The sequence below is a fragment of the Crotalus tigris genome, unplaced genomic scaffold, assembly GCF_016545835.1.
Source record: "Crotalus tigris isolate CLP2741 ecotype Arizona unplaced genomic scaffold, ASM1654583v1 scf7180000018217.1405312, whole genome shotgun sequence".
NCBI classification, from domain to species: Eukaryota; Metazoa; Chordata; class Lepidosauria; order Squamata; family Viperidae; genus Crotalus; species Crotalus tigris.
The window spans coordinates 1,356,168-1,381,993 of NW_024096887.1; the positions used below are offsets into that span (position 1 = coordinate 1,356,168).

The following is a 25,826-nucleotide window of genomic DNA, read 5'->3' on the forward strand; positions in this document are numbered from 1 at the left end:
TCTAAAACAGAACATCGGTGATAAAGGTGGGATTGGCTGCAAGAAGAACAACAGGAGAAGCTAGGCTGACTTACCAGAGGAGACCTGAAGCGCTGGGAAGTTCGGCGTCCGGAGGAAGCAATTGCCTGCCAGTATGAGAACCCTGGAGGTGAGGTCGGCTTCGTGGGACCCCTTCTCATACCTTGCAGTGAGAGGCATTGAAGAGGCTCCAGGCTGTAATGATGTCAAAGCTAGGCTGTCTATCAGAATTTGATACTTCTCACCCTGTGCGCTGGAGCTCCTACATCGCTTGAGTAGAGAATTACTTTTGAGTAAACAAGATCCAAGAAGACGGCCTTAAAGCTGCTACATTCTGTGTGTCTATGGGCAAGAGACTTCAATATTGCAGAAAATCTTGTAGCCCCAGCACCACTGGAATCAATTGTGTATGCTGACTTAAAAAGGATGCTGCGAGAGCACTTCGAACCCAAGCTCTCAGTAATTGCATGGAGGCAAGCCTTTGAGCAGAGAGATCAGGGGCCTGGTGAGTCTGCTGAAGAATTTGTTGGTGCCTTAAGACAAGCAGCTAGGCCATGTGCATTTAAGGATCTAGAAGAGAGGCTCTGGGATCGCTTGGTTTGTGGCCTACGAAGTTGTGAGCTGCAACAGAACCTTTTTGCAAAAGAAGATGTCTCATTTCAAGATGCTTTGAGAGAGATTGCAGTTGAAGAAGCAGTGGGAGGAGCTGTGAAGGCCGTGTGGCCTGCCAAGAACCCCCCAATGCCTAGCACCATCCATCACGAGGTCACTCAGGAGATTCGAGAAGAGGATCCAGAGTTGGAGGTAGACAGGCTTCAGCAACAAGCAGAAAGAAGACCTCAGGAAGGTAGACAACAGACAACCTCATTCCCTCGGTGTTTCGGGTGTGGAGGATGCCACAAGCTCTCTGACTGCCGGTTCTGCTCCGCTATCTGCCGGGCATGTGGAAGGCAAGGCCACATTGCCTCCATCTGTTTGGGTCGCCAGAAGGAATGGTCTCCAGAAGAATTGCCTCTGAAAGGTACCAAGGTCCCCAGCCAAAACAGGGTGGGCTTCTGCGCATCCCGTAGGGCCGTTTTCAAAACTGGGGTTCACAGGCCACTTAAAAAGAAGCTTCACATTGATGTGAAGTTGCAAGGGGTTCCCTTGTCCATAGAGTTGGACACAGAGTCTGCTCTATCGATCATTTCCTTAGACACTTTAAAAAAGATTTGCAGCAGAAGTGGCCTACGAGTTAAACTCAGGCCTTCAAATTTAATCCTTACTGACTTCCAGAATTCCAGAGTCAGTGTGAAGGGGGAGACCACACTCAAGGTGCAGCGTAGGAGTTTTGAAGGGCTGCTAGATGTGGTGGTAGTTGGGGGTGATCGTACGAGTCTTATTGGACTCGATTGGTTCGAGGCCCTTGGAATTCAAGTGACTGGGCTTCACAATCTGCAAACGTCAGGCCTTGCAGAAGTTTGCAAGGAGTTTGCTGATGTGTTCAGTTCAGAGCTTGGCTTGTACAAGGGGCCTCCCATTGCTTTACATTTAGATCCAGCCATCACACCCATCAGGATCAAGCCCCAAAGGGTGCCTTTTACCCTAAAGGACAAGCTGCTCCAGCAGGGCATCTTAGAACCTGTGAACTCTAGTCCATGGGAAACCCCTATAGTCATGCAACTGAAGGCCAATGGAGAAGTCCGAATTTGCGCGGACTATAAATGTACACTTAATAAGGCATTGCAGCAGCATGCCTACCCGGTGCCTGTGGTGAGCCACATTCTGGCCTCATTCAAGGGGGCAAATCTTTGCAAAGCTTGATTTTGCTCAGGCCTATCAACAACTACCTGTTGATGAGGCAACGGCTGAGGCCCAAACAATTGTGATGCACCGGGGAGCCTTTAAGGTAAAAAGGCTGCAGTTTGGAGTTAATGTGGCCCCTGGAATATTCCAAAGTGTGATGGAGTGAATGCTCCATGGTATTCCTGGGGTCTGTCCCTACTTTGATGACATACTCATTGCTGGGGAGTCATCTGGGAACTTAGCTGAAAGGCTGAGGGCTGTCTTGCTGCGTTTCCGCCAAGCAGGGCTGAAGCTGAAGCAAGACAAATGTAAGATTGGAGTTACCTCCACTGAATTTCTGGGGTTCCATATTGATGCTGAAGGCATCCATCCTGCTGAATCCAAGCTCAAAGCAATTCAGCAGGCCCCAAGTCCCAAGTCCCAAAGTGAACTTCAAGCTTTTCTGGGACTGTTAAACTTGTACCATGCATTTCTACCTTACAAGGCCACAGTGGCTGAGCCGTTACACTGGCTCTTGGATAAACAGGCTCCTTGGCAGTGGACACAAGTCCATGAAAAGAGTTTTTCAGAAGCTGAGGCCTTGCTGGCCTCAAATGCTGTGTTAGCTCATTTCAATGAGCAATTGCTGTATGCATAGCCTGTGATGCCTCCCCTTATGGGGTTGGGGCTGTGCTGAGCCACCTCAAGGCTGATGGGACACAAGTCCCTGTGGCCTACTATTCCAGGACTCTCTCATCTGCAGAGCGTAATTATGTGCAGATTGACAGAGAAGCCTTGGCAATAGTGGCTGGCATAAAGAAATTCCATGATTTCTTATATGGCCGTCACTTCACGGTCTACACAGACCATAAGCCTCTGCTGGGCTTGTTTACAATAAACAAACAACCCCCCTCACATAATATCTCCACGAATGCTGAGATGGTCAATTTTCCTGTCAGCATATGACTTCACCCTGCTTCACAAACCAGGTAAAGAAATGGGCCATGCAAATGGCCTCAGCAGATTACCTCTAAAACAGATAGAGGCAGATCCTGCTCCTGCTCTGCACATTCTCTCCATTCAGGAATTGCCTGAATCTCCCCTCAATGCTAGGGACGTGGCTGCAGAAACTGCCACTGATCACGCGCTTACATGCTTGCTGACATGATTGTTGTCAGGATGGCCTAACACGTGTCCTGGTGCAGAATTCCAGAGTTTCTGGCAAAGAAAGCACGAGCTTTCCACTTTCAAGGGGTGTATACTATGGGGTAGCAGGGTAGTCATCCCAGCCTCATTGAGGACTAGACTCTCTCTGCATGAGGGACATCCGGGAATAGTCCGGATGAAGGCACTTGTGCGTAGCCATCTATGGTGGCCTGGGCTCGATAAAGAGATTGAGACCCAGGTTCATGTGTGCCAAGTGTGCCAACAGTCAAGGCCTGAAATGCCTCAGGCCCCTGTACATAGGTGGGAGGAGACACATACTCCATGGTCGAGGGTACACATCAACTACGCTGGGCCCTTTCAGGGGCAATTCTTCCTTCTTCTTGTGGACAGCCATTCCAAGTGTCTCCTCCACTACTACTGCTAGGACCATCCAGGTGCTGAGAGGAATCTTCACCTCACATGGTCTTCCAGACGTCCTTGTCTCCGACAACGGACCCCAATTCACGTCTTCTGAGTTTCGGGCTTTTCTTCAAGCCAACTTGATCCGGCATGCCACATCTGCACTGTTCCATCCAGCTTCCAACGGCCAGGCTGAGCGTATGGTGCGTACTACCAAAGGTGCTTTAAAGAGAATCACTCATGGCAACTGGCATCACAGGTTAGCTGACTTTCTTCTTTGCCACTGCACCATACCTTGTACTGCCACTGGGAAGAGCCTAGCTGAACTCCGCTGGGGTCGCAAACTCATTACCAAACTGAACAGATTGCACCCAGACCGGGTGGCTGCACAGGTGTCACAGCCGCGGGCACCTAGGAGACTACAGGTGAGTGATCCGGTCTGGGCAAGGAACTATGAACCTGGACATCTCTGGGTGACCACAATGGTATGCAAGGTCTTTGGGCCACTGTCATATGAAGTGGTCTTGGATGATGGTTGTGTGTTAAGGCGGCACATCGATCAACTACACTGGAGACTTGCCAGCAACACTTCTGCTTCTGGCTCTGCTCTCGGGAGGGAGGAAGACCACGATTATGATCGTGGACCACAGTCTCTCCGCGAAAGTGGAGATACACTGGCTCCAGAAGGGGGTTCTGCCTACGAGGCAGCTCCTGACCTGGGCACTGGGTCTATGGATTTGGCCAGCCAACCGGCACTACAGGCTTCTCCATCTGCTGGTCTTGGGCTCACAGGACAGTGCTCCCAAGAGGGGTCCATTGTGGACTCGGGGAATTCCACCCCACCAAGGAACTCTGGTCTGGGGTTACAGGCTCCGGACAGTCAGTACGATGGATGGCCGCCGGATTCAAGGGGGCATCTACATTCTGGTCTGCCAAGCCTGGCAGGCGAGCTTGCAGGCCAGGCACCCACAACAGCTCTTAGAAGATCAGAACGAGCAAGGGGTCCCCCCCAAGCATTTTCAAGACTATGTAAGGTTCTTGTCAATTCCAGAACAGGCCTAATAGTCTTGTGAAAAAATAGAATGTATGTAAGGGAGGCTTAATAGTTCTCTTGAACTCAGGGCACACTCAGAGTTGGGGTGTTTTGTTTGATAGTATTAAACAATATGTGGTATTCGTGTAAATGTGAGAAATGTAATGACTGGGTCTGCCTGTATGCAGGCATAACTGTGTTCAGAAATAACAACATGCTTAATTGAACACATGTATATGTATGCTGCTATAAAGCAGTAAGTATTCACTTATTGTTTTATACAAGGGGGAGGGGTGTTATGTCCTGAGCCTGCTGAATGACTCAGCAGGCTCAGGAGGCTGCAGAAAGCCTGGGCAGACCATGTGGTTGCCTGGGACCAGACAGGCTGTCTCCAGCCTTGTGAGCATGTGCAAGGTGGGAGACTAGCCTTGCATTGATAGGCTGATGCTGTCCCTGCAAGGGAAGTATAAAAGAGCCAGTGTCATTTTGTTTGCTGTTCTGTTTGTGATCTCAATAAAGAAGTTGTGTTTGTTACTCCTGCCTCGCTTCGATGTCTCTGATTCTAAAACAGAACAATAAATGTCTGCAATCTGGAGTAATTAAGAGAAATTGAGTTTAAAAGCAGATGACATATATAATATTTTGGGAATTAGTTGCAATCAAATGGTTGTTATCTATTCTGCATTGTATTGTGTATTAATAATTGTGCTTATTTTTATTTCAAGGCACCCAGAATTATTTAGGGCAGAAAGGTAAGGATAAAAATCTTAAAAATAAAATATCATATTTAAAGTCTTGGGACTTAGTGGATCCTGAATCTAAAATACAGTGCAAAGTGGTATAACTTATAACAACCTACTAATCTTTTCCCCTAATTAGATTGATCATGACTAGACAGGGAAAATTTCTAAACTCTCAAATATTGTTTTGATGTTCATTATGCTAAATATTAGCATGTTTTCCAAGAATGATCATAGTACATTATTAAGATATTCAAATTGTGTCACCATGTGCATTGAAACAGCCCTCTAGTAGAACTGAATTTAAAATCAAGCTGGTGAGGCTTATGGAATGGTTGTATAAAAGATTAAATCTGGTTTAAGTTTAATTAACATTTATGGAAATAAAATTTAGTGCTCCCAGCCTTTTTAACTATATTGCCAGATGACCTGAACTACCGGTTGTAGGTTTAGGCCGTTAGCTGAGGATTTTATCCATGTTACACAAATTCCTCTTAGTTCTGGACAAAGAGATCTTTAGTAGAGATATTAGTTCCTGTTTCATTTGAAGCAGCTTAAGTTTATGATCAGATAGTTTATCTGCCATGCAATACAAAAATATTAGTAATCAATGTTTATGCTGTATAATTTTTTTTAGTGTTTTCTGAAGTTCAGACATGTGCTGTGTAGAAGGAAAAATGTTCATCAGGGTCCAGTCCAAGTCAGGAACAGACAACATGGAGACTGCTTTAGAAAGAAGGTTGCAGTTTATTGAAGAGGAGAGCCAGACAGAACGATGGCTCTGGAAAAAAACTAACTAACATGTAGTAGGGAGTGGGTTTTCATACCTCCTTGGGCTTTTGTTTGGAATTGTTCCTGAGTCTGAGTGTGCCTTTCTGGTATTCTGATGGTGATGGATTAATCCTGGTATTCTGATGGTGGTGGATTAATCCTGGTATTCTGATGGTGGTGGATTAATCCTGGTATTCTGATGGTGGTGGGTTAATCCCAAAGGTCATATCCTACTTCCCTGGGGCTGTGGTTGATGACTGTTGGGTTTTTTTTTTTTTTTGGTGTGAGGGATTGTTGATTCTAGGGATCTTTCTTTCTAATCCCAGTTTCCTGATTAAAATCTTTCTGACAAGATTATCACATTTGCATTTCTGCAGACCTGGTTTCTGTTTGGGGCAGAAAGACTTGGGGAGGGGGGGGGTTAGTTTCTGCCTTTAAAATCCTTTGGAGAAATATATTCTGCCTTTTTAATATTTCCCAAAATATTTATTTCTCTGGATTCTTCCCACAGCTGGAAGCTGGTCAGCTAATAATTGCAGTGCATTTTTTTCTAGCCAAGGAGATTTGATTCAACATGGTCTTCATTATATAAAAAGACTTACCAGTTGACTTTGTTTTTTTTCTTTTCATTGATTTCTTCCATCATGGTTTTGAGTGGAGGCAATTTACACAAACCTGAAAGGAGAGAGAATGTTTCAACAATATTTCAGAATGTTTTTATGCGCCAAAGGAAGTAAACAATAATTTTAATGGAAGACTATTACCAAACAGAAAAACCGGCTATCTATCTTTCAAAGAAAATGTAGCAAATAAAAAATGCCCAAATGGAAACGATCCTGAAATTATCATGTAATTGGAGTGATCTGATTACAGTTGAAGGTGTACTTATTTTCCTTAGAAATATATTCTGAGATATATTTTGAGAATTGAAATGGATGTAAGTTGCCACCCCAAGGCTTCCTTCCACTATTTTCACCTTAATCTTAAAAACAGTCCCCACCATCAAAACACTGACAAGTGAAACAAGTTGCAGCCTGTGACTTGGCTTACCCCTCCTGCATTTCAACTCCGCAAACAAGAGTGAAGAGATAAAGTAAATAAATGGGTTTAAAGAGTAGAAGTGAGAAGGAGTCTGTGCCTCAGTTCATCTGAGGCATCTAATGGATGCAATCTTTGTGTGCTGGACCAATGTGTAGCCATCTGGCCAGATTGTAGCTAGCTTAGGAAATTGTGTTCAGAGCAAGTAGCATTTAAGGGGTTAAATGCTGTCTCCTTAAGGGTAGCCTTCTGGGAAATGTAGTTTAGTTGTTACATGGTTATATCTGTGTTCTAATTGGTCAGTTCTATGTCTTAATTAGCCATTGGGAGGAACTTCAATGTTTTATGACAGGATTTCCTGGCTATGTGCCAGCATGTAAAGTTTGTGTAATACAGCAACAGGACCCTTTGCTCCATACGAACATGGGGTGAATCTACCTTTAATTTTTTACACCACAAGAATGGACAGATTATGATATGTGGCTCAGAAGAACTCTTAACTGTGAGTTATTGTTTAGAGATTCCTGAAGAATAAATAATCTGAATATTAATCCATCTTTGGAGTTAATCTGTCTGTGATAAACAGGAATAAAGCAAATCTCTTGTTTGGATCAGAACACTTTGGAATGGAGTTATTCTGGAAATTGAATGGAAATACTGTGAAGTTAGAATAGGCCCCTTGAATCTCCAAGTACTTCTATTTTAGAAGGCAGAAAAATGCGGACTTATTTGAGTAAGCAGAGTCGAGCAGCACACAAAATGAACTCAGTTTGTTATGACTAGTTTTAGATTAATAAAGTAAGATAGTTTCAAAAACTAAACAAGGGGAAATCCTCTAAGGCAGCGGCTCCCAACTTTTCTATAACTCGACCCCTAGAATGCTTCTGATACATTCTCGTATCCCTTAGAAAAGTTTGAAATAACGGCAATGAATTATGCTATAATTTTGAAAACCCAAATTTTTGCACCCCTTGGAATATTGTCGAGCACCCTCAAGGTGTGCAAGCACTCCTGGTTGGGAACCCCTGCTCTAAGGCAAAAGTATAAGAAGGTACATGATGCCACCACTCTGCTAAGGAAAAGCAAGAATGGATTTGGTCAGTGTCTCAGAAGGGGCTGCCTGGAGTTAATTATTAAGATCTGAGATATGATAGTAATACTATTGTTAGTAATGGCCTTGGCTGAGCTGGCTGTCTACAATTAATTTGTGATGGTACTGAGCAGGGGTATGTCTGAAATCAGGCTGGTAACTTCTGCTGGGAAGTTACTATCAAAGAATATCAACTTTAGTTCATATCTGATGTCCAGCAGCATTTTGCATATAAAATAGATATGCTCAAGGACTCATTAAAGGATTGCAACTCAATCTACATACCATTAAAGACACGTGTGACCCAGCGTGCTTGGAGTTCCATAACTGGCATGATTGAACCAAATGGCTTGATGAAGCCTATAATGGCTAGTGTTGGTTTCTCTAGTTGAGGAAGAAAGATGTATTTATACAAGGAAGCATGACGGTTTTCAACCTTGAGGATTGATTCATCAATGAAGGGAAAAGAAGCTTTGTATCCAGTGGCAAAGACAACAATATCTACTTCCTCTGCAGTGGGAGCATTTACAAACACAACAGCATTCTCTTTGAACTCTTTCACTGCAGGCATAATAGAGATCTTTCCAGTGATAATGCATGAAGGAAGTAGATCATTTAATATAGGTTCTCTCATGACCCTCCTAGGAAGAAAAATAAATGCAATTAGTAAATTGCAGGCAAAGGAAATACCCAGTGGATTATCCTTTCTTTTCAGCATTTTTATACATCATTCTTATCAGATAAAGTTATGTGAAAGACATTCTCCCTTTGACTCTGAGCCTGGAATTTTCATTCATTTAGCTATGAATGTATAATGGCTAATAATGTTATCCTCCAAGAATGTATATTTTTGTGCATGTGTGTGTTCTAGGCTGGTCTAAACTAAGGGCAATTCTCTCAGCAAGTGAAGTCCATTAGCATGGTGTAAAAATGTATTTCCTTTGAAGTTTTCTAAATCTCTTGCCCATCAATTCTATTAGATGGCCTAGAGATCTAGTAATATGGTGAGGAGAAAATTCATTTATCTCTCTCTTAAACAAGATAAAAGAAGTGGAGTTTGCAAACCTCTGCGCTTCTCTAGCATGGCTTAGGAAAACTACTCCTGTAGATTCAGATAGAAGCACTAAGCATTATGTAAGAAAAACCTCCTTTCAAATGTAGAATTTAAAATGCTTGCTATCTTGTTATTTATAGCTAGATTTGTACATCTATAATTAGCAAATTGCTCTGCTTGCAACCTTGCCTCCAAAATAGTGTTGCCTTGTACTAAAAGACTGAAATGAATCTGCTCAAGGTAAGGAATATCTATTATTCAGGACATAGCACAATCAGCTATAGAACAAAATAATTTTAAACTTTGGAGTGTTTAGTGTTTATATTTTGAATGGAGACTGTATTTCATATTGTATATGTACAATCCATATCTCCTTGAGTGAGGAATTGCTCTTTGTCACATACAGGTCAGCAGCCACTCTCTTCTTTTGATAAGAAAGGGGTTGGTCTTTTTAAAACAAAGGGCAAAAATCTGGAGAAGGAAATTGGGAAGGAGCAAAACTGCCATCTGCCCAGCAATCTCTGATTAATGTTTGGAATCTCCAAGAAGCTGTAAAAATGCAGAAAAGGAAGCAGAGAATATTTATTTTGAGAATCCTGCTGTGGGAGATCAGCCCCCCCCCCACCCAGAGAAGGAAATATTAAAAGGGCAGAATATTATATTTCTTCAAAGGATCTTAAAAATGCAGAAAAGCATGCCCAGTTTTTCTTAATAGCCCCAAGTCTCCTCCCCCAAGCAGAAACCAGCTCTGTAGAAATGCAGATGTAATAATCCATTCAGGAAGGTTGGAGCCCCCCCCAGCTAGAAGTTTAGTAAGACAAAGACACCTAAAATTTACATACCCCACCCAAACTCTAGGAGAGGACATAATAGGATTAACCCACAGATGCCAAAGGGGCACACTCAGACTCAGGTCAAAGTACATGACACAGGAAATACAAAGCCTCAAATAGGAACAGGAAACAACTCCAAACAAAAGCCCAAGAGGGTATAAAACCCACTCCCTACTACATATGCTACTCTTTTCTTCCAGAGCCATCTTTCTGTCTGGCTCTCCTCTTCAATAAACTGCAACCTTCTTTCTAAAGCAGTCACCATGTTGTTTATTCCTGGCTTGGACTGAACCCTGATGAAGACTTTTCCTTCAACACTGTTTATTTTATGGATATATAATATATATAGCCATGAATTTGCACTAGGCTTTTAATTTGTTTTTAGGGTAATGCTAAATCTCAGCAAAAATTACAGAATTAGTATTTAATGCATGGAAATATAATTTTCTTTGAAATATTATGCTTAGTAATAATTTGAATCCCTAATTTCTTTACACAGAATTTGTCTTGCAAGCTCTTCATTGTGATAGAACATGCCAAACTGTGGACTGTTCTATTTTCCTTTATTCTTTTAAAATTACTTTCCAAGTAATGTGATCTTGACAGTTCTATAGTTATCTTTTTCTCAGTCGAATGCTTGCATTTTAATGTGTATGTGCACATATCTTTGAGTCAGGTTTTGCGATTTTTTTTTGAACCAGTCCCTGAAGTTTTCTTGGCAAGAGTTTTTTGAAGTAGTTTCCCATTGCCTGCTTCCTAGGACTGAGAGAAAATGACTGGCCCAAGATCACCCAGCTGGACTCTAACCTATGGCAGGACTAGAACTCATAGTCTTCCAGTTTCTAGTGCAGTGCCTTAACCACTACACAAAATTTATTTTTTAATGCATGAAGTTAAAAAAAGTTTTCTATATAACATAATAAAACACAACACTCCTTTATTTCCAATGAGATTGGTTTGTCTCTCAAGGAATAAATAAATAAATACAGAATTGGTTAGTCAGAATGCTAGACTAGGTGGCCAGGATAAATAGCCAGCAAATGGCACTATTAGGTACCAATCACTAATGCAGGGGAAAGGATCAGGATGTGAAAACTTAGAGGAATTCTGGAGGAGAGGAAGAGGTTTGAGATATCCAGTCCTTCTCTGTATGTGTGTGTGTGTGTGTGTGTGTGTGTGTATAAATTTAGAATTTAGAAGAAACATTTGTATTTGTCAACTTTATTATCTACCCATCTTTAGCCTCCAATTTATTCCCAGTACCTGTCTTGAGGAATTAAGCCATAGTTTGCATGGTTAAACCACTGGCTTGTTCTGTTTGCAATCATCCATGTTGTAATACGTCCAGGAAGGCTATTTCGGATAATATTCAAAAAACGACTTAGAAACACCATGTCCCAGGGGTAGCCATTATCAAAAACACGGCTCAGTACCCAAGCACCTCTTTCTGTGCTGATCATCACCTAAAAAATAGAAGACAATGAAAAGAGAGCAGCAGCCTGATATAATAAAAAACCTAAAGTCATATCTACACCTCACACAAAAATATTTAATAGTATTATCTAAGCCCAGAGAGGCGTGGGACTTTTACGATGAGAACCTGTATTCATTCATTCATTCATTCATTCATTCATTCATTCATTCATTCATTCATTCTCTCCCATATTATGTACAATATAATGTTAGGCTGTGAACTGCTTAATGCCAGTTGTAATTGAGGTGATTATAAAGCTTCATAAATAACATTAACCCATGCAGCGCTGACCATCTTGGAAGGCATTGGTTATCTAGATTAATTTCAGACTTCATGCTGGATTGAGAAAGATCCAGGAACTGCTTATAGTACTTCTTCTATGTGTCTACCTGGTTATTTTAATTCATGCTGGCTATATTGTGGCCTGCCAATATCCATCTAACAGTGCCCACTAAGTAAAAGAAAGAACCAATCCACACACACACACAAAGCTGAAGACCGAGTAAAAACTATCAGTTTCCCCCATGTAATTTGTATACACATGCCAGAGTTACAGTAAATTAACATCCAGGCCTATTGCCTGGGAGATGAGCCAAAACTTCATGGACTTCTGAAAGGCCAATATTTTGATTGACGGATTTCAGTTTTGAGTCTGCCCAATTCCTTAACAACTCTGAGCAGCTTACAACTAAAAAAGAGAAAGAACATATATAGGAAAATTCTCATTTTATTTTTCTCACGCTCATATTAGCTGAGGGGTGTGTTTTTCAGGAAGGTTTACATAGAATTGGGTTCCTCCTCGGTGACTATTCTCTTATCAGTAGGTCTAAAGTGTGAAGAACTTCCCTATCAAAATCAAGGCTAAAATGTAGCCCAGTCAGCTTCCCAAAAGTGAAGCAGTTCTAAGATACTTTACCCTTTTTGCTGTTTGAGTGGCTTCCACAGCAATATCAACTCCAGAATTCCCCATGCCAATCACAAGTACTTTTTTATCCCTGAATACCTCTGGGGTTTTGTATTCCCGGCTGTGAAAATAGTGACCGTTAAACTTTTGTAAGCCTGTGGGGAAACAAAGACAAATCCAATGAACTTTCAAATAAAACTTATAATAAATAATAGCAGATTCATTATTGGTGGGAAATTTGAAACTGTAGCTTGCCAATTAGATACTGTCTAAGAAGTTCATAAAGTGTGTTCCTCAATATTCCTGTAAAAAAACAAAGACGGATAGCATTTAGGGGGATTTTAAGCGCTGCTTCACTTAATAGCTATATCTGAGTTTCATAAAACAACATTCAATAATATGTTTCTGGAATAGAGTTGATACTAGCAGTCTTTGTTGGACATTGTCACATAAATTATCTTACAGTCCTCCATTGCTTTCTCTGCTGCAAGCTAATTCTGTTTGTTCTGTGAAGATTTTTATAAGTTGGCAAAAGGTCAACCAGACAATTGTAGCCATAGGTTTCTTCGTTTCTTGTGAAGAATGCTGGGCTATCTACAGCTTGGTCATCCAGCAAAACTATAATGTAATTCTAAAATAGACAAGTGTTTTAATTGTTCTCAGGCTTCAATTCCTATCTGTTGCAGTATAACCAAGATGAAAATTGGTAGGATTAGCAGTTGATCAACATTTGGAAGGCCACAAGTTGTCTGTGCCAGTTCTTAAACAAGACTGCATAATTAGGATAATTTTTAAGAAATGCTGCTTTGTAAATTTAAAGCATATTCAATAAAGACTTTTGTAAAAACAGAGAAAAGCCTAAACTGGCAGAAATAAAACCATCTCATCCTCTATCATAAAGAGGGGGAGTACAAGCTAACAGGGAAACCAGAGCCAACGATAATGATGCAGATGTAAAACAGAATACAGCAAGGCTCTCTAATAATGCTCCACTTTCTTATTTTTAAAAGAAATTGTTTTGTATCAATATACCTAATTACAACGAGTCATTGTAATTGAGAGGTGCAAACTGTGGACTGGAGAAGGATTTAGGCTCCATTTTGTGCCCTTACAGAGAGCTTCCAGATGGTTGCAGCAAAATGACAATTTTCAAAGGCATTAATTTTGGGTGGGTCAGGGGACTCCTGTAAAAGGCCATAATGTATTAAATTTGCACATAACAATTTATCAGTATAAATTTTCCCCAAATAACATTTGCTTCTCCTTCCCCATCACGTATTGCTGCTTTGCTACATTTTCTGTTTCACTAAGAAACCAAAACGCAAACAAAATTCCTCTATAATTCCAACAAATGCAGTTCTGAGTACAAGAAGCTAAAATTAAAAGATAATTCAAACTTTTCTTTAGCACAGTTTATTAAAATGAATGTGTAATGTTTCAAGAATTTTAGTAAGTGAACTAATGTCCAGTTTAGATCCAGTATCAGTGTCTATTAAGGTGGAGAGTTTTTGAACATTTTTCTCACATCCCTATGGTACAGGTATCTTTATATGTATACAATAAGTTTGTATCTTCACCAATAATGGGGAAGGTTTGTTTATTTAAAGGTTGCTTGAATTTGGATCAGTCTGAGAACTAGCTCTTACACCCTTCCTTGTCTTAACATTGCAAATGTGGTCTCTATGTTTACAAAGTCCTTGGACAGCAAAGGTGATTAACAAGCAGGTACTGGAGTGTGTAACACCAGACATGTCACTAGAAGGCAAAATCACAAAACGGTCTCATTTACTTCACTGAAGCAAACAATTATGTTTGGAAGAGTTTAGCGGTAGGCTATCAAAGAACATGGTGGCTGGGACTTTAGGTGGAGAAATGGCCAGCTAGCTGACATAGCTCTCTGGACTGTTCCAACTCAGCAACGAAGGAACAAGCTTCCTTTTGTTTATTTGACCCTCCTGGATTATGGAGTGTCTTCGAATCATCCCTCAAGACCCTCTGATAACAGCAGCAGTCTGCAAGCCATTTTAAAAGTTGAGCTTTGGGACAGCGGGTGAGCTGAAGCTGGAGGGCGGAGCAGAAACCACGTTGGAGTTGGATAAAACAGCCGTTTTGGAATTTATTTTTCAAAAAGGACAATAAGTTGTGCCCTTCATTTCTTAATCAGTTTATGAGCTTATTATCCTGATGAGGTAAAAGAGGCTCTTTAACTACAGCTTAATACTCCTTTTTGAAACTATTCACATTTTTGAGACTCCTTTGTTGTTAAATGATAAGGGAAGAGGGTTGCTGAAGGCAGCCAAAGGAAGCAAGTGTGGAGTACTTTTTCTGGTGAAATATAAGGATAAAAGCTGTGACTTTTAATTTACTACATTTAAAATAATTCGTAGTTTTGTAGTGGGTGCTGTCAGTGGTTGAAATCTTCCGATTTTTATGAGCTCTGATTGGCCAGAAAAAGGAGAGAAAAAAGAAAGAAATAACATTTTTTGATCACTAGAGGGAGCTGAGGTCAAACATGAAGTCTAATTCTGATTTGGAATCTGTTATTAAAGCGATAAAAGACATTTTTCAAAAGTCTATACAGAAAATCAAATATACAATAAACTCTCTAGGGTTTAAAGGAGATTTAAAAAGATTATCAACCCACTGTAGGAAACTATCAACTCACTGTGTTAACTCTACAAATACCGGATAATTCAAATAATCTAACTGTATCTTTGGAATATAAATCTGACACCAGTTTCTATTATGATGATGCTTTGAACAAAAGCCACCTAGTGCAATTGGAACTTAACTCTTAAGAAGGCAAGTTTGGGACTTTTTCCTTATAGACATCAACAAGGTGGAGAATTTTTTGAGAAAGAAAGATATGATTGATATCTTAGAGATGGAAACTTCACAGGCTGAGAACTTGAAGAAAAATGACACCCTTGAGAGGAATTAAAAACTCGTTCTATGAAGACAAGCTGGAGGGAGTGACTTAAATTTAATGATCCAATTAGGATGGATTTTTATAAGTTTTGACATATGTATTGAAAAAAAGTATTAAGGTAGCTTTATATGTATACAATCTGTTTGTAAATGTATGCCCTCTGGTTTTTTTTTTTTTTTTTGCTGATGTTTTGTTTAGTTTTGTTTGTTTGTGTGTTTGTTCCTTTTGTAAAACTGAGAAAGCCCTAATGTAGTTTTGTGCTTTGGGTTTTGGGTTTAAAATGAAGAAGGGTTTTCTTTTGGTTGTTATTGTTTAGTTTTGTTCTGTTTTCACTTTTATATAATACTAATACTAATACTAATAAAGTTGGAAGAGACCTTGGAGTTCATCCAGTCCAAACCCCTGCTCAGGCAGGAACCCTACACCATTTCGGACAAATGACTGCCCAGTCTCTTCTTAAAAACTTCCAGTGTAGGAGCATTCACCGCTTCTGGAGGCAGGTTGTTCCATTGGTTAATTGTTCTAAATGTCAGGAAGTTTCTTATTTCTAGGTTGCTTCTCTCCTTGATCAGTTTCCATCTGTTGCTTCTTGTCCTGCCTTCAGGCACCTTGGAGAATAGCTTGATTCCCTCTTCTTTGTGGCAGCCCCTGAGATATTGGAACACTGCTATCCTGTCCCCCCTCGTCCTTCTCTTCATTAAACTAGACATATCCAATTCCAGCAATCGTTCCTTATATGTTTTAGCCTCCAGTCCCCTAATCATCTTTGCTGCTCTTCTCTGTACTCTTTCTAGAGCCTCAGCATCTTTTTTACATCGTGGTGGCCAAAACTGGATGCAGTATTCCAAGTGTGGCCTTACCAAGGCATTGTAAAGTGGTATTAATACTTCATGAGATCTTGATTCTATCCCTCTGTTACTGCAGCCCAGCACTGTGTTGGCTTTTTTGGCAGCTGCAGCACACTGCTGGCTCATATTTAAGTGATTGTCCACTAGGACTCCGAGATCCCTCTCATAGTTACTACTATTGAGCAACGTACCCCCTATACTATAGCTGTACATTTGGTTTTTCTTGCCTAAATGTAGAACCTTACTTTTTTCACCATTGAATTTTATTTTGTTAGATAGCACCCAGTGTTCATGTCTGTCCAGGTCTATAGTGTTGGCTATTTCTGCCAGCTTGGTGTCATCCGCAAATTTGATGAGTTCCCCATCTATCCCCTCGTCCAAATCATTGATGAAGATGTTGAAGAGCACTGGGCCTAGAACAGAGCCCTGGGGCACCCCACTACATACTTCCCTCCATGTAGATGCAGTTCCAATGAAGACCACACGCTGAGTACGGCCGGTCAGCCGGCTACGAATCCATGCTGTCTAACCCACATTTTTCTATCTTATCGAGTAGTAGGTTGTGATCTACTTTATCAAATGCCTTACTGAAGTCCAAGAAAATTATATCCACAGCATTCCTCTGATCCACTAATTTTGTCACTTGGTCAAAGAATGCAATAAGGTTTGTCTGGCATGATCTGTTTTTGACAAACCCATGTTGGCTTTTAGTACTGACTTTGTTTGCCTCTAGGTGTTTGCTGATTCATTGTTTGATTATCTTTTCCAGAATCTTCCCAGGTATTGAGGTCAGGCTGATAGGTCTGTAATTTTCTGGATCCATTTTTTCCTCCTTTTTTGAAGATGGGAACTGTTGAGTCCGTGGCGGGAAAACAGACACGAGAAGCAGCTGGAGTTCTCAGTTTCATTTATTCAGCGTTCAGCTTACAGGAAGATGGCTTCAGCCTCGCCCAAACGCCTCGCAGCCTCTTATATAGGCAACTCCCGGGTAAATGGGTTACTTTTTCCCGCGCCAGCACCCGCGCATGCGCACGGCGCTGGCGACAGCCTGTCTGGTCCCGGGCAGCTTTGCACCTGCCCGGGACTGCCTGCAAACGCCCGAGCCGTTTGCAAAGGCTCGGGACATAACACCCCTTTCCCCCGGGCTAAAACTACTACCAACATACAACATTTATTTTATACGACAATTTGCTCCCCAATGTTCCCACTGTTTACTGGCTTTTGCTTTGCCAGCAATGTTATGTAGTCTTCTAGGTACTTGGGAGATTTCTTTGCTCTCTGTGACCTTCTTAGCTCTGGATTACTGGCATAATTCCCCTGACTGGAGGGAGGCGTGAGCCTGTTCTCTCTATTGTGCCCTGGTGTCTTCCAAGGACTGTGCCCCGATGCCTGGCCTGCTTGCTTGCCCACCGGGCTCGTCAGGCCAGGGCTTCTGTTACTTTGTGACCTGGTTGACCTACCTAGCTGTAGACCCTCAGGCCCCTTGAAGTGATAGCCGCTGCTGGGCGTCTCTGTAGAACCTCCTAGGTCAGTCCAAGACCTGTCAGGAGGCTGTCCATTCCCTGAACCCCATTCTGTGTTCGGGCTCGTGTGGGTTTCTGTACTTTCCCAAAACTCAGGTGTTCCCTGATTTGTGCTAGGGTTGTTGTAGTCGGGACTTGGTTCCTCGACTAACTCTGTGTATGTTTGACCCCCTGTATGATTTGGGGTAAGGTCAGGCCAACCTTGGGAATTGTGTGCCAGTTCTCTTGCGGGAAATGATTTATTGGGATGCCCCCGGGTATCCTCCGTTGCTGGAGTGCTGTGTGATGTGTGTGGAAAGTGAGTATGCCCCCGGGGTGACTCCCTGGCTGGAGTAGGCGTGAGTGCCTGTTGTGTGGGTAAGCTCCATGACTTTCTTTTCGGAGCAATTGCAGAACCTTGGGACGAGCCATTTGTGGCTCCCTCAGTGGAGATGGGCAGTAGCTCTTGCCCTTCCCTTTGCTCCAAAGGGTCCCCCTCCCCCCCTGGAAAAGACCCAGGAGTCTCAGCAGAAAAGTCTCGCCTAGAGCGAAGTTGGTCGATGTGCCGACGCAGGACACGACCGTTGTCCAGGGCAACCTCGTAGGAGAGAGGACCTGTGATCCTGGACACAGAAGCGGGGACCCATGTATGACCAGGCCCGTAATTGCGAGCCCAAACCGGGGCACCCACAAGTAGTTGTCTAGGTGCCCTAGGATGTGAGGTAGATGAAGGCAGTCTGTCCGGATGCAACCGGTCAAGTCTAGTAGTAAGTTGGCGCCCCCAACGAAGTTCAGCTGGACTTCTCCCTGTAGAAGTGGACGGTGTGGTGCGATAAGAAAGGAGAAAGTCAGCCAACCTGTGATGCCAGTCCCCGTAGGTGAGTCTCTTCAAGGCGTCCTTTGCGATGCGCACCATACGTTCAGCCATACCGTTGGTGGACGGGTGAAAAGGTGCAGATGTGGCATGACGAATCAGGTTTGCCTGTAAGAAAGCTTGGAATTCGGAGGAGGTGAATTGAGGGCCGTTGTCGGACACAATGACATCTGGCAGCCCGTGTGCAGCAAAAATCCCCCTCAGTACCTGAATAGTCTTTGCAGTGGTGGTGGATGAGACAGGCACAACCTCAAGCCATTTTGAATGGCTGTCAACAAGGACCAAGAAGAACTGGCCCTGAAAGGGCCCAGCGTAGTCAATGTGCACCCTAGACCATGGGGACTGTGTTTCCTCCCATCTATGCACAGGAGCTTGGGGCATCTCTGGGCGAGATCGTTGGCACAGGTGGCATGCGTGTACCTTAGCCTCAATATCTTTATCTAAACAGGCCACCACAAGTGGCTTCGTGCAAGAGCCTTCATACGAACAATGCCAGGATGACCCTCGTGGAGGGATTCTAAGACCCTAGTCCTCATTGAGGTGGGAATGACAACTCTGTTTCCCCAAAGCAGACAACCCTGAGAAAGGGACAGTTCGTTCCTTTTGGACCAGAAACTCTGAAACTCAGGACTAGGGCAGTGCTCAGGCCACCCGGACAGGACCCAGGAGCGGACACGTGAAAGTGTGTGATCTGTACCTGTTTCAGCGGTAACATCCCTGGCACTAAGAGGGAGCTCGGGCAAGGCTTGGATTGATAGAATGTTGACAGCTGGCGCGGGGTCAGCTTCTACTACTGGCAGAGGCAACCTACTGAGGCCATCAGCATGGCCCATTTCTTTCCCAGGCTTGTGGAGTAATGAAAAATCATATGCAGACAAAAAAATAGACCACCTAAGCATTCTAGGGGAAATGATGTGGGGAGTCTGCTTACGTGTGGTAAACAGTCCCAGCAGAGGCTTATGGTCAGTGAAGACCGTGAAATGCCTGCCATATAGAAAATCGTGGAATTTTTTAATTCCAGCAACAACAGCCAGAGCCTCCCTGTCTATCTGAGCGTAGTTGCGCTCGGCAGAAGACAGTGTTCTGGAGTAGTATGCAATAGGAACCTGAGTTCCATCAGACCTGAGGTGACTCAGGACAGCTCCAACCCCGTAGGGGGACGCATCACAAGCGATGCACACAGGGAGAGACTCGTTGAAATGTGCAAGAACACTGTTAGAAGTGAGCAAGGCCTTGACTTCTTTAAAGCAAGCCTCATGCGCTTGTGACCACAGCCACACAGCCTGTTTGTCTAGTAGCCTGTGAAGAGGCTCAGCTACACTAGCTTTATGTGGAAGAAAAGAATTGTAGAAATTCAGGAGGCCTAGGAAGGCCTGAAGTTCGGCCTTAGACTTTGGCCTGGGTGCATCTAAAATAGCAGTTAGTTTGGATTCAGCAGGATGAATCCCAGCAGCATCAATTTTGAATCCCAGAAATTCAGTAGAAGGCACCCCAATCTGGCATTTGTCTTTTCTGAGCTTGAGGCCTGATTTCCTGAATCTTAACAGGACAGCCCTAAGCCTTTCAGCTAGAATGTGTGTGGAGTCTCCTGCAATCAAGACATCGTCAAAGTAGGGGCAGACCCCTGGTATACCTCGTAGTGTGTTTTCCATTACGCTTTGGAAAATCCCAGGAGCGACATTTACTCCAAACTGTAGCCTTTTTACTTTAAAGGCTCCCCTGTGGGTCACAATGGTCTGAGCTATGGCAGCATCATCATCAACAGGCAGCTGTTGATATGCTTGAGCTAGGTCAAGCTTTGCAAAAACACGCCCCCCCTTGAGAGAGGCCAGGATGTGACTGACCACAGGAACAGGATAGGCATGTTGCTGCAATGCCTTATTGAGTGTGCATTTGTAATCAGCACAAATGCGAATGTCCCCATTTGCCTTTAGAGGCGTGACAATGGGGGTCTCCCACGGGCTGGAATCAACAGGTTCTAGGATTCCCTGTTGGATTAGTTTGTCTAATTCAGTGTCAATCTTACTTTTTAAAGCAAAAGGGACCCTTCTTGCTTTAATCCTAATGGGAGTGACAGTGGGGTCTAGCTTTAAGGACACAGGTGGTCCTTTGAATGTGCCCAGCTGGGGGCTGAAAACATCTGCAAATTCTTTGCAGACTTCCTGTAGGTTGAGTGTTTGTAAGCTGTTGAGTCCTGTGACGTGTATCCCCAGGGCCTCAAACCAATCGAGTCCTATGAGACTCGTTCGTTCACCCCCTACTACTAATAAGTCTAGTGGACCTTCAAAACTCTTGTATTGCACGTTAAGGGTGGCCTCCCCCTTAACACACACTCTTGAGTTCTGAAAATCTGTTAATACAATATCAGAAGGCCTTAACTTGGCCTTAGACCCACTTCTGGAACAAATCTTCCTAAATGTATGCAATGAAATGATGGACAGGGCAGACCCTGTGTCTAGTTCCATAGATAATGGAACCCCTTGTAGCTTCACGTTGAGTGACAGCTTTTTCTTCATGGGCTTGTGTGTGCCTGTTCTACAGATGCTTCTTCGCGAAGCGCAAAAACCTACCCTATTCTGGCTGGGGAATCTGGTACCCTTCAGGCGTTCTTCTTGGGGTTGTGCCTTTCGTCGGCTCAGGCACACAGCTGCAATGTGCCCTTGTTTACCGCATGCCCGGCAGGTAGCGGAGCGGAACTTGCAGTCGGTTCTCCTGTGGCGACCTCCACAGCCGATGCACTTGAGCGGAGCCGAAGAGCTTCCCTTCTGGTTCTCTTTCTTCGCGGGGTGTAGACGGTTGACTTCCTCGTCCGGATCCTCCTCGGAATTTCGTCGGACGTCTTCCTGGTGCACGGACGCACCCTCTGCACTGTTTCTGATCGGCCGCATGTTTTTGACGGCGCCGCCTGCTGCTTCTTCTGCGGTGACTTCCCTTAAGGCGTCTTGGAAGGATAATTCTTCCTTTGCGAAAAGTCTCTGTTGTAGCTCGCGATGCCTTAACCCGCACACGAATCGGTCCCTCAGTCGTTCCTCGAGGTCCTTGAACTCGCAGGGCTTGGCGGCCTTCCGTAACGCGGCGATGTATTCCTTGGTTGACTCACCGGGCCATTGATCCCTTTGTTCGAAGGTGTGGCGCTTTGAGATAACGGACACCTTGAGGTTGAAGTGCTCTTTCAGCAGCTTCTTCAGGTCTGCGTAGCTTACAGACTCTACTGGGACAGGTGCTGCAAGGTTTTCTGCGATTTCGAAGGCGTCTTGGCCGCAAACGCAAAGCAGGGTGGCCGCCTTCAAGCTATCTTCCCTCACTTGGTTTGCCTTGAAGTAGTTCTCCATTCTGGATACGTAGGACTCCCACCGCTCTGGATGTGAGACGTCGAATTCCGAAAGCCTTCCGATTTTCGCCATCTTCGGATCTTCAGGAGACGGGTCTATCAGCCAGCCTACCCCCGAATGCGCACCGGATTGGCGGGCAGCTGCCGAGTCGACGCCGTTCCTCTTTCGCCGCTCAGGACTCCTTGGGTAAGCTTACACTTCTTCCTTTCCAGGTAGTGCAAGGCATCCCATCCTCGTCGCCAGTGTTGAGTCCGTGGCGGGAAAACAGACACGAGAAGCAGCTGGAGTTCTCAGTTTCTTTTATTCAGCGTTCAGCTTACAGGAAGATGGCTTCAGCCTCGCCCAAACGCCTCGCAGCCTCTTATATAGGCAACTCCCGGGTAAATGGGTTACTTTTCCCGCGCCAGCACCCGCGCATGCGCACGGCGCTGGCGACAGCCTGTCTGGTCCCGGGCAGCTTTGCACCTGCCCGGGACTGCCTGCAAACGCCCGAGCCGTTTGCAAGGCTCGGGACATAACAGGAACTACATCAGCTCTTTTCCAGTCCTCTGGTAGTTCCTCAGTGCTCCAAGAACTTTGAAAAATATAGTTCACTGGTTCTGAGATCACATCTTCCAGTTCCTTGAGAACCTTGGGGTGTAATCCATCTGGTCCTGGTGATTTGAGGCTGGACAGGTGCTCACTTATCATTTTCTTGCCTTTCTTTTTTTAATTTTAATTTTTCCTTTTTCTCTTTACAAACAACAAAATACAAAGTACATTTTTTCTTTTTTCTTAACAATACTATGTCCTATATCTCTTACATTTATTTACATTTATTTACATTACTTCTCATACTTTTTTATTCCTCAATTCTCACCAATTGTAATACATGTCCCATATCTTATAAAATTCTGAAACTTCTTTGTCCTTTATTTCTAAGGTAAGTTTGTTCATCTCAGCACAATCTAATATCTTGCATATAATCATTGCATTTGTTGGTATGTTTTCCCTTTTCCAGCATTGCGCATATGCAATGCGTGCTGCAGTTATTATATGTATAATGATGTATTGAAATTGTTTTTCCATTTTTGGATTGATTATGCCTAATAGAAATATTTTGGGTTTAAGTTCAATTTGTTGTTTTGTTATTTCCTGTAACCATCTCCTTATCTGCTCCCAATAGATCTTTGCTTTGGGACATTGCCACCACATATGGTAAAATGTTCCTTCTTTATTTTTGCATTTCCAACAATCCGGATTCATATTTTTATATATCTTGGCCAATCTCGCCGGTGCTAAATGCCATCTGTAGAACATTTTATATTGGTTTTCTTTGTATGCAGTTGACAGTGTTAGTTTATAATTTCTGTTCCCTATTCTTTCCCATTCATCTAATTCTATATTTCTACCTATATTTCGTGCCCATGCTATCATTGGACCCTTTACTATTTCTTCTTCCAATTCAACTTCTAATAAGAGTTTATAGGTTTTTCTTAAAAATTTTCCTCCCTTGTTTGTCAGTATTTTGTCCAATTGCTGTGGCATCCAACTTATTCCATACTCTTCCATGTCTTTGCTATATTTTGATTGTATCTGTATATATGGCCACCAATAAATAGTTATTCCCTGTTCTTTTAATTCATCTCTTGATCTTAGCTTCTCTTGGTTATCTAATAATTCTTTGTACCTTATCATCTTTGTTTTATCCAGTGTGTTTGGGTGAATCATTGCCTCCATTGGTGAGATCCAAATTGGAATTTTCGTATAATATATTTTTTTAACTTTTTCCCATGTCCAAATTAATGCATCCCTTATCTGATGCCGGTAAAAGTATGTGTGGGATTTCTTATCTTTTCCCCATAAAAATGCATGCTATCCAGCCTGTAAATCATGACCTTCAATTGTTAAAACCCTTTTGTTTTCTAAGTTTATGCAATCGCTAATCCAAAGCAACCCCGCTGCTTGGTAATAGATTTCCCATTTTGGGAGCCCAAGGCCACCTCTACTTCTACTGTTCTGTAATGCTTTAACATTTATTCATGCTTTTTTACCTAACCATATAAATTTCTTAATCATTTTGTTTAATTTGTCAAAAAAAATTCCCCAATTTTATTGGAACTGTTTGAAATAGATATAACAATTTTGGTAGAATATTCATTTTAATCACCGAAATCCTTCCTAACAATGTTAATTGTAATTTCCCCCAAATCTCTAAATCTTTTTGTATTTGTAGTATCATTTTTTATAATTATCTTCTTTTATTGAAGAACATCTTATGGTGAGCCAAATTCCTAAATATTTAATCTTTTTTACAATTTGCAACCCCAATTTTTCTTCTAATCCCTTTTTTGTTTTTCAGTTAATTTGTTTACTAATATTTTAGTCTTTTCTTTGTTTATTTTTAGTCCTGCCACCATTCCATATTTTTCTATTTCATTCATTAGAATATTACCTCTTTTTAATGGTTCCTCTATAAAAAACACCAAATCGTCTGCAGATGCCTGTGTCTTGTATTCATCTGTTTTAACCTTTAGTCCTTTTATCTCTTTGTTGTTTCTAATTTGAGTTAATAGCACTTCTAACATTAGAATAAAAAGTAGAGGTGACATTGGACATCCCTGTCTTACTCCTTTATTAATTTCTACCTTCTCTGTATTCTCCCCATTTATTATTACTCTAGCCTTTTGTATTTTGTATATTGACTTTATCATTTGTTCAAACTTCTCTCCAAATTTCATATCTTCTATCTGTTGGAACATAAATTGCCAATTAAGTTTATCAAATGCCTTCTGAGCATCTAAAAATACTAATGCAACCTGTTTTTTGGGGTATGCTTCATAATATTCCAGGACATTTAACACCATTCTCGTGTTGTTCCCAATTTGTCTGGTAGATAAAAAACCATTTTGATCCAAATGTATTATTTGATTTAGTATTATTTTTAGTCGTTCCGCAATTATTGTAGTAAAAATTTTATAATCCGAATTCAACAACGAAATTGGTCTATAATTTTTTATTTGTTTAGGATCCGTATCTTCTTTTGGAATAAGAGTTATGTTGGCTTCTGTCCAGGAGTCTGGTAATTTGGCTTTCTCCAATACATCATTATATACATCTAATACTATCATTTCCAGGTCTTCATAAAGAGTCTTATATACTTCCCCTGGTAGACCATCTGGCCCCAGGGCTTTATTATTTTTTTGTTTTTGTACTGCCATTCTTAGTTCCATTGCTGTTATTTTTTTATTCAATAATTCTCTGTGTCCTTCTTTTAATTCCGGGAGACCATTGGCCTTTAGATATTGTTTTATATTCTCCTCCTCTTTTCCTCTTTTTTATATAGAAACTCAAAGTATTTCTGAATTATTTTTTTCTTTTCATCTATTTTATATTGCAACTCTCCATTTTTGTCCTGTAGTTCCTGAATAAATCTTTTTTCCTTCTCTTTTTTTAATTTGTAAGAAAGCCACCTCTCAGGTTTATTTGCATGTTCAAAAAATTTTTGTTTAGTTACTTTCAGTTCTCTTGCCAATTCCTCTTGTTCTACTATATTTAATTTATGTTTAGCCAGAGTCATTTCCACTTGAATCATTTCATCTTGTGGCTCCCGTTGTAATTTGGATTCTAATTTTTTAATCTTTTCCAGAAGTATATTTTGTGTCTGCCTTTTCACCTTATTTTTCCTAGGTGTACATGCTACTGCTATACCTCTCAGTTATGCTTTGGCAGTATCCCATATAATTTGTAATGATGCTTGTTATTTTGTATTCTCTTTAAAAAATATTTCCATTTCTTTTTTAATCCTTACAGTGAATTTTCTTTCCTTTAAAATTTGGGTATTAAGTGTCCATCTTCTCTTTGCTTTTTTCTGACCTGTCCACACTATTTTCAAAGGATTATGATCTGCCCATATATTTGGCATTATTTCTATTGTCTCCACTTCTTGTCCTATTTCCCCGTTCATCCATGCCATATCCAACCTAGACCATGATTTGTGTGGATTTGAAAAAAAAGTATATTCCTTTTTTATGGGATTCTGTTTCCTCCATTGGTCAAATAAATTAAATTCATGTG

General features: G+C 42.0%; 1 protein-coding gene across 3 annotated transcripts in view; it reads right to left on the minus strand.

Annotated features, from left to right (window-relative positions):
* Nucleotides 1–25,826, minus strand: part of FMO1 (flavin containing dimethylaniline monoxygenase 1) — a 51,702-nt gene that overhangs the window by 5,976 nt on the left and 19,900 nt on the right. For all 3 annotated transcript variants that reach the window (XM_039349023.1, XM_039349022.1, XM_039349021.1), the window contains 4 exons: nt 12,298–12,440; nt 11,171–11,370; nt 8,306–8,661; nt 6,495–6,567 (listed from right to left, as the gene is read on the minus strand). In XM_039349023.1, the coding sequence (XP_039204957.1) occupies nt 6,495–6,567; nt 8,306–8,661; nt 11,171–11,370; nt 12,298–12,440 (772 nt within the window). The remainder of the gene's footprint in view (nt 1–6,494; nt 6,568–8,305; nt 8,662–11,170; nt 11,371–12,297; nt 12,441–25,826) is intronic.